Source organism: Pleurodeles waltl, chromosome 3_1, assembly GCF_031143425.1.
Source record: "Pleurodeles waltl isolate 20211129_DDA chromosome 3_1, aPleWal1.hap1.20221129, whole genome shotgun sequence".
Lineage (NCBI taxonomy): Eukaryota > Metazoa > Chordata > Amphibia > Caudata > Salamandridae > Pleurodeles > Pleurodeles waltl.
This window is the reverse complement of record NC_090440.1, coordinates 700,531,211-700,540,251: the sequence shown is the minus strand read 5'-3', so window position 1 is coordinate 700,540,251 and position 9,041 is coordinate 700,531,211. Positions and strand designations below refer to the sequence as shown.

Genomic DNA, 9,041 nt, shown 5'->3' with positions numbered 1-9,041 from the left:
GAGCTATCGACATAAACAACCGACTAAACAACGTAGGTTACACAGCCATGACACACCGATCAAACACATCTCGAGCACCGCCATTTTGGGCTGGAGTATGGACACCACTTGTACTCAACGCTGACGGGTGCCCCCGCTCTTCTAGATGCCCCCCGCGTTTACAGTTTGATGGTTCTTTAACATATTCTCACCAAAACCCCGGAGGAAGGCTACGTAAGGTTAACGGACACGCACAAATTCACTTTCCTCAAATACTGCACGAGCAGAGTTAGTGTAATAATCCATCCTAATTTTGTGGGAAGAACTGTATGTACCGCTGTCACGTTAAATAAATCTATTCCCGAAATATGTAAGGGAAACACATGTTTTGGGTGCCTTTGTCGCCTTGTAATGAAGATAGAAATAAGACAGGACTGCGAGGAGTGTATGTAAAACAGAAGAGGTGAAAAGGTGCATCGCAAGACGAAAGTTAAAAGAAGTGTTTTTAGATGTTTCGGTTAACATGGCATCAGCAGGTGAGTATCCGATGGGAACGTGCTTTCGTGCTCTCGGTGGTGTTTTTTTGTCGGTAGTGCTTCAAAGGACTGAATATGTTCTGTTGCAGCTTACATTAAATGTATGAACGAAACACCCATGACTGTGTTTATGGTGGTATCCTGTGCATTATGAATGAGGTGCCTGCAACTACAAGACAGGAATAAAGCAAAAGGACCCTAATATGCAAGTTCCACCCAGTCATACCGAGTGCCATTAAGAGTGTTGACTCTTCAGGCTCTTCCTGTATAACCCAGCCCTGTCAAACGACTGAGAGCAGTTTGGTGGGATGTAATCACTGTGCCGAGGACGAGATGGGCTGAGGAAAATGAGATTTACCAGTAAGTACATTATTCCTACATATCATGCCTTCGATCCAGTCATTACTTTTGAGGTTTACCCTAGATAAACTGAACTTCTCGATCAAGACGTATTACAACAGTACATTAATCTTGCTTACTCCTTTTAAATTATCGCACAAAAATATAATATTACCCCATGCGGAAAACACTGTGTTTAACACATTTCCCCCAAATATTTTCCTTTCATTACACTCTCAGTTCGATAGTGGTTAACAAATGTGTGACCTGAAGCCCAAGTTGCTGTTCGACTGATTTCAGTCAAAGGGACCACCACCACTCTAGTAGATTTTCCCTGTATTCCTTAAGGTAGCATGACTTTAGACAAATAATAATCCAGTACAATAGCTGAACTGATCCACAAGTCAGGTCAAAGTAATATTAGACGTTTTTTGACACTAGTTAAACTCACCAAAACTTAAAAAAATGCTCTGATTTTCAATTCCCTCAGTAATCTGGAGGCGAATAGCTACTGCTTTTCTTACATCCAATATTTGAAAAAGTTCCCTTTCCTTAGGTGAGGGAGAAGAAGAAACAAAGGCACCATTTCTTGCTCTGTGTATCTTGGAGGTTACCATTGAAGAAAATCCTGATTATGTATAAAAATGACCCCATCATCCCAGATTTTCACGAGCATTGGTAAAGCCAGTAGGTCTCCTATTCAAGAGCTATTGGCCTTGGCAGTGTGTTTTAGCTATGTTGTATACCATTGTGGGTGCTGTTCGGGGTAGAGTGGAATGGTGTAGAGTAGGGTGGGATAGATTGGCATGGGATGGACTGGGTAGGTTGGAGTGGGGTAGATGGGAGTTGGGTAGATTGGGGTGGAATGGGGTAGATTGGAGTAGACAGGGGTGCAGTAGATTGGGGTAGCATGGAGTTGGATATATTGGAGTAGATTGGGAAATATTTAAGTAGATTAGAGTGGGTTAGACTGCAGTGAAGTAGGGTAGATTGAAGTGGGGTAGATTGGGTGGATTATAGTATGGTAGAATGGAGTGGGGTAGATTACAGTGGACTGGAGTTGATTGGGGGAGTGGGGTAGACTAGAGTGGGGTAAATTGGGATGGGTAGGGTAGAGTGAGATAGGCTGGGGTAGAATTGGGCATAGTGGAGTAGATTAGAGTAAAGTATATCGGTATAGTGGAATAGGGTAGATTGGAGTGAGGTAGATGGGGTGGATTGGAATGGAGTGGGATATATTGGGGTAGATTGGGGAAGAGTAGAGTGCAGTGGATTGGTGTAGATTGGGGTGGGGTAGATTGAAGCAGAGGAGTAGATTGTAGTGGGGTAGATTAGGGCAGACTGAGGTGGATTGGGTAGATTGTGGTAGGGCAAATTGGAGTGAAGTGGGGTAGATTGGTGTCAGGTAAGAGTGGGGCAGTTTGGAATGGGGTAGATTGGAGTAGGTTGGACTGGATTTGGATAGAGTGGTGTGGGGGTAGATTGGGATAGACTGGAGTGGTTTAGATTGGAGAAGGGTAGATTGGGTGGGGTAGACTGGAGTAGGGTAGTTTGGGGCGGAGTCGGGTGGAGTGGGTTAGATTGGACTGCAGTGCGGTAAATTTGAGTGGCATGTGGTATAGTGGAGTGAGGTACATTGGAGAGGGGTAGAGTAATGATTGCAGTAGGGTAGTTTAGAGTGGGGTGGGGAAGATTGCAGTGGAATGGGATGAAGTGGGGTAGAGTGGAGTAGATATGGGTAGATTTGAATGGGGTAGATGAGAGTAGGGTAGATTGGGCTGGGGTAAATTGAGCTGGGGTGGATTGGGGTAGAGTGGGTTAGATTGGAGTAGTGCGATGTGGGTATGAGTGGAGTGTGGTAGATTGGAAATGAAATGGAGTCGGGTCGATTCAGGTAGACTGGAGTGGTGTGGTTAGTTTGGAGTGGGGTAGATTGGGATAGATAAGAGTGGATGGGGTAAATTGGAGTGAGGGAGATGGGTCAATTAAATTGGGGGAAACTGGGGTGGATTCGAGTAGATTGGGATGAAGGGAGGTGGATTGGAGTGGAGTAGTGTAGGGTAGAGTGAAGTGGGACATACTGGGGTAGATTGGAATGGAGTGGGGAAGATTGGGGAAGGGTGGAGTGCAGTGGATTGGGGTAGATTAGAGTGGCGTGAGGTAGACTGGAGAGGAGATTGGAGTGGGGTAGATTAGGGTGGAGTGGGGTAGATTTAGTGGGATAGATTTGCTGTATAATAGCATGGTAGATTGGAGTGCGATAGATAGGAATGGGGTAGATCGCAGTGGAGTGGGGTTAGATTGGAGTAAAGTAGGTTGGAGCGGAGTTGCATAGAGTGGTTTGGGGTACATTAGGATAGGGTGGGGTAGATAGGAGTTGGATAGATTGGAGTGGGGCAGATTGGATGGGGTAGATTTGAGTAGGGTAATTTGCGGTGGAGTGGGTAAAATAGATTGAAGGGGTGGATTGGGGTGGAATAGGTTAAATTGGACTGGAGTGGGGTATATTTGAGTAGCTTGTGGTAGATTGGATTAGAGTGAAGTGGAGTGGGGTAGATTGGGTAAAGTGGAATGGAGTGTGGTAGATGTTGGTAGATTGGGTGGGTTCGGAGTGGGTAGATTTGAGTGAGGTTGACTGGGATAGATTGGAGCAAAGTGAGGTAGATTTGAGTGGAGTGCGGTAGACTGAGTGGAAGGGGTAGATTGGAGTGGGGTTGATTGGGTTAGATTAAGTGGACGGGGGTAGATTTGAGTGGACTAGGAAACAGAAGCACCCTTGTCCTCTTACATGGATACTCATTAGGATTGTTACTTAAATTCTCTCACTTTAAAGTCAGATGAGCACCAAGCTCCCTAGAAGAGAGATCTTGACATTTGGCCTGTGTCTTTGGAAGCACAGTAAATGTGACAAGATAAGAACAAGATTTTAAGGCCTGTTTACAGAAAGCAAGTGTGTGGAACAATACAGCAAACAAGATTTGAGCAGCGGGACGGACAGAATCAAGCTAGAAAGCCTACAGCAAATAAAGCCAGGAAATAGTCAGAAAATGTCAGTTACAAACCACAAAGCCAATAATAAGCAACAGGCAAACTGCATTCCTAGGTCAGCTTTCTGAATGTCCCCGAGATGTTTTTAGCAAACCAGACAGCTCTGCTGTCTGGTAGATTTCGACCTAAAAAAATATCGGTTTACATAATAAGTCTTCCAGCTCTCCAGCCCTAGCTAAAGTGATGGCCATTGGATACATCATTGCCGCAAAAGGCACACCCTGCAATTCTTTCAAGATTAGTAGTAGATCCCACGGAGAGACAGTTGGTCTAGACAAAGCAAAACTTTTAAATAGCCTATCCACCAAATCAAAATCTTTGCCAGATTCGCCCGATTGTACCCTAAACACACTAGGGGCTGTCCACTGAGTCCTTACGGTAATCACGGGCAGCTGGAACGTATCAGGCAGGAATTGTAGGAACAAGGCTCTTTCACGCTCCATCAGAGACATCTAAAGGAACAGCAATCCTTAAAATTCCTCCATTGTTTAAACCAGGGCTTAAACGAAGATTGGTGTCTGGAACCCTAAATGGTTTCAGCTAAAATTTCTAGTACCTCTACCCTTTGGAGCACATCTTCTTAATTTCCGAATCAACAAGGACGTTTTCTGTAGAAGAAGGCAACCCCCTGCCCTCAGAAGAATGTACCACAATGGAATCTTCCAAACATAGAAAAGGGTTGATTTTAGCAGAGGAAACCAGGAGCTGTGAGGCCAAAATGAAACTACCACTACAATGCTTCCCTCTGAATTATTACAGGTAGCTGAGGATTGAGTAAAATAAAAGGAAATGCAGATTGCAGCTGAGGAGTCGAAGGTGAGGTCAGCGTATCTATCTATATGCCCCTGGCTCCTGATAGTGAGAGAAGAGCCTTGGAAGCAGAGTGTTTTTTTGTGATGCAAACAGATTTATGAAATGCTCCCCAAATCTCTGGCATATGTGGGGAAAATGTGAGGGGTGAGAGACAAATTCTGAGATGACAGAACCCTCTGTTCTGTTTATTTGTCGCTACATTCTTGACTTCTTTGATGTGAACAGCCTTCAGGGAAAGGAGATGATTCTCTGCCCAACCCCCAATCCTTTGTGCCGCGAGATTGAGATGGTTGGATATTGTTTACCCTATCTTTTTATGTATGCCACTGCTGTTGTGTCATATGTTTGGATAACCACACAATGACCTCCTTGAAATGTGTCAATGCCTGAAAGATTGCTGATCATTCTCTCCCATTTCATGCCATCAGTCTGTCATTTTCTCTGAGTCGTCATGTTCAACATTGTTGTACCTGATAATGAAATATAATACACTGTTCCAAAGCTGATACAAGGAAAAGGAAAGAAGTCCTGATAATCAGGAGCAAAAGTCCTCACACACCACATATGGTGTCATGCTTCATCATCGGACAGCTCCTCGTCAGGCCGGCGCTGCAATGCCTGACGGGCACCCCCCGAAGGGGGGCTCTTTGCCGGAGATCTTTTTATTAATGATGAAGCCGCGGAACCGAATGTGGGTCCGAAAAAGAGGAGGAAAAAGAAAAGGACAAAGTAAAATTGGCTCAAAACCCTCACTAAATGGTTTATTATTTGCTGTTGGGAATTGGTCAAGATTAAAAGAAGTTACAAGGGAGTGAAACAAGGAATAATCCAATGATTTAGTAGGTCCTGAAGAAGCGTCAGGGGATCCTGTTGGACCATAAGAGACGCGAAACATGTCGACCGCATATTGACCATATACTGAGGGATTTCGGATAATTACCGTCTTCCTTTGCCTTGATTTTTTGTACGAGTGCCTGAGCATTATCTCTTGTTTCACTCCCTTGTAACTTCTTTTAATCTTGACCAATTCCCAACAGCAAATAATTAACCATTTAGTGAGGGTTTTGAGCCAATTTTACTTTGTCCTTTTCTTTTTCCTCCTCTTTTTCGGACCCACATTCGGTTCCGCGGCTTCATCATTAATAAAAAGATCTCCGGCAAAGAGCCCCCCTTCGGGGGGTGCCCGTCAGGCATTGCAGCGCCGGCCTGACGAGGAGCTGTCCGATGATGAAGCATGACACCATATGTGGTGTGTGAGGACTTTTGCTCCTGATTATCAGGACTTCTTTCCTTTTCCTTGTATCAGCTTTGGAACAGTGTATTATATTTCATTATCAGGTTGACTGGAGGGCATACACTGGACCATATAATCCTCCAATCCCTTCTCTTTATTTGACAACATTGTTGTACCCCATCATCTGGAGCTGGCATCTGTTGTGATTACCATCTCTGGAGGGGACTGTAGAGGCAACCCATTGTTAAAGAACTCCAACTTTAGCCACCATTGCAGTTGTCCTCTGATTGAATTTGCCAGAAGAATCTCCTTCTCTACCCCCTCCCCACCTTTGAAGGGGGTCTCCAATACTTTGCTACGTGTGACAAGAATGGTCTCACATGAAGTCTTGCCACGGCACAAGACACCATGTGACCTTCTGCCATTAGCCGCAACCTTGCTGGTAGGTTTGCTCAGGATAACAGAGAATCAAGGGTCAGCCTTAATCTTGTTGCACTCTCCTGTGGTAGGAACAACATGTCAGTGTCCATCCTGAACTGTGCTCTGATAAATAGTCTTTCTTGGGAAGGGTCTAGCTTGCATTTCTCCAGATTGTTCAGCAGTCAATAGTGTAGAAGGCAGCTCTTCATTACCCTCAATCCTCCAACAACACTTCCTTCGACTGGGCATGGAGGGGCGAATCATACAGAAAAATATTCCAGCCCTGCAGATGTAATAGCGCCAGCAAGGGAGTCAACAACAACCACAGCTTTATTCGGTCAATTGACCATGAAAGCAACAAAATACAATAAGTGATCATGTTTATATACAGTCATCAAATAATCTAATATAAAACATTTGATACATATAAATAAAATCAGATTTACACATAAAAGTCTCATCTAGGTCAGTTGCATGGATCCTTGTTTTTTAAAAGATGGCAACGAATATGCCATGCTGCCACTAAAAACTTACTAACTGCAAGAATTAAGTTGTTGGAATTATGGCTTTTTAGGACCCTTATGGCAGAAGTACAGTTTTTTAGTCCCATGACCCTGCAGGTTTTGCTGATCCATTTTGACCGTAGGATCGAATATGCAGGGCAAAAGAACATAACATGTTTGACAGTTTCTGAAGTAGCACCACAAGCAGTACATATGTCGGGAAGGATGGTCTGCCCCCAACTGTAAGTCAATGACATCAAAGCTAAAGATCCAAACCGAAATCTTGCGTCTAAGCTTTTACCCTGTAAGTCAGGTATAATATCCAAATATGGTTCAAACTGTGGGAACCATTTAAAATCAATAAAATAATTTGTTAAACGACCATGTGATTTACAGATTACATAATTATCCTTTACATGGGACCAATAAATTGACTTTAAAACATTTTTGAGACGTCTCTCTAAATTGTGGGGATTTTCCCAATAATCACCCAGACCCAACAAACGAAACCAGTGGGACACATGTCTAATCCAAGGGAGTGTGGCAGCGTTTTGACATTTTAGTAAATCGAGTAATGAAGCCTTATATATATCTAATTCAGGAGTGGTCCATATCCTGATCCAATATAAAAGAGGTCTTAAAATGACTAGGTCAGTTCTCGATTTAAACCCAAGTAAAAAAATAATGGAGACAAGGGTGTGCTGCGAGGGCACGCAATCTTATTGCAAAATTGCAAAATCATTTTCACCCATTGATATCTTGTTACAATTAGAAAATCCCCATACTTCCGCTCCATACAGAGCTGCTCCTTGCGCCTTGGCTGTATAGATTTTAATTGCTGGGGATACAACTTTTGTTAAGCAGCTTTGATAAAAACGCAGTATGGATGCAGCTCTATGTTGTAACAACCCCGCACTCTTCATGGTCTGATCTTCCCATGATAATTTACTGGTTAGCCTAACACCCAGATAATCTATGGAGCTAACTTTCTTCAAGGGGACTCCATCAATATTGATGGTGCATCTTTTACTAGGACCTGTACAAAGCACCATCAATTTAGTTTTGTTGATGTTAACCTCCAACCCATGTTCTCCGCAAAATAAATTAAATCTATCAACAAGGGTTTGCAATCCCATTGGTGTCTTTGAAATGAGGAGTGAGTTGTCTGCAAAAAGAAGAATGGGGATTTTTTTGTGCATTCAGGGAGAGGGCATCATTCTGGCAAGTAATCATGGCCTTCACCACCTCATTAATGAATAGGGTAAATAATAAGGGGGCTAACACACAACCTTGGCAAACTCCCCTTTTGATTGGAATCTTTTCAGTCAGCTCGCCTTGATTGCCCCATCTCACTTGCGCATAGGTGTTTTTGTTTTAATAGAAGTAGTATGTCCCCTGGGACTCCCAGTCTGCCCAGCACTTCCCACAATTTGGCTCTTGGGACCAGGTCAAAAGCAGATCGCAGATCTATAAATACAACATATAGGCGCTGCTTGGCAATAGCTACATATTTCCAGGTCAGAATGGCCAATCTAAAAACCTGGTCCACCATGCTAGTTTTCACACGGAATCCTGCCTGAAGTGGAGAGAGAATTTGATGGTCCTCAACCCAGCTGGTTAGCCTCTGTAAAATTTGTTTAGCAAAGATCTTTTGTAAATTATCTATAAGGATGATTGGCCTATAATTAGCTGGAAGATGTGCATTGCCTTTTTTATGAATTGGTATAATTTCGGCCTCCTTCCATGTGTCTGGGATTTGTCCCCCTGTTGCAATGCTATTCGAAATAGCATTGATGTACCAGGACCAAATATTTGGTTCAGATCTGTAAAGATCTCCAGGAAGCTTATCCGGCCCAGGTGATTTGCCAGGTTTTAAGGTATTTATGGCCTCAAGAGTTTCTTCTATGGAAAAAATAGTGCAACCCTCGGAGGCATGAGGGTCCCCCTCTGAAGTGGGCAAACTAAGACTCGAATCTGGCAGCATTGAGAGAGAATAATCTACATTGTTAACCGTCAAGTCGGCTGGTAAGGCGTAAAGACTGGAAAAATGCTCTACCCAACTTTTGGGTTGTATGTGATTATTAGGGGAATTCCTGCCTCCATTTTCTCTTTTAGACAAAAGTTCCCAGAAGTGCTTGTTGTTCTTCATTCTTGAGGCATCTAGTAGTT

General features: G+C 43.5%; 1 protein-coding gene across 4 annotated transcripts in view; it reads left to right on the top strand.

The window, feature by feature from the left end:
* Positions 1–67: 67 nt before the first annotated feature.
* The window catches only part of TMEM234 (transmembrane protein 234), a 163,921-nt gene continuing 154,947 nt past the window's right edge, over positions 68–9,041 (top strand). For 2 of the 4 annotated variants that reach the window (XR_011201406.1, XR_011201405.1), the window contains exon 1: positions 392–515. Coding sequence is in view for 2 of the 4 variants with exons in the window: in XM_069223355.1 (XP_069079456.1) it covers positions 503–515 (13 nt within the window). In the remaining 2 variants the exon portion in view is untranslated. Of the gene's footprint in view, positions 516–786; positions 876–9,041 lie in introns of those variants that run through there. The other 2 variants (XM_069223355.1, XM_069223356.1) reach the window with 2 other exon arrangements.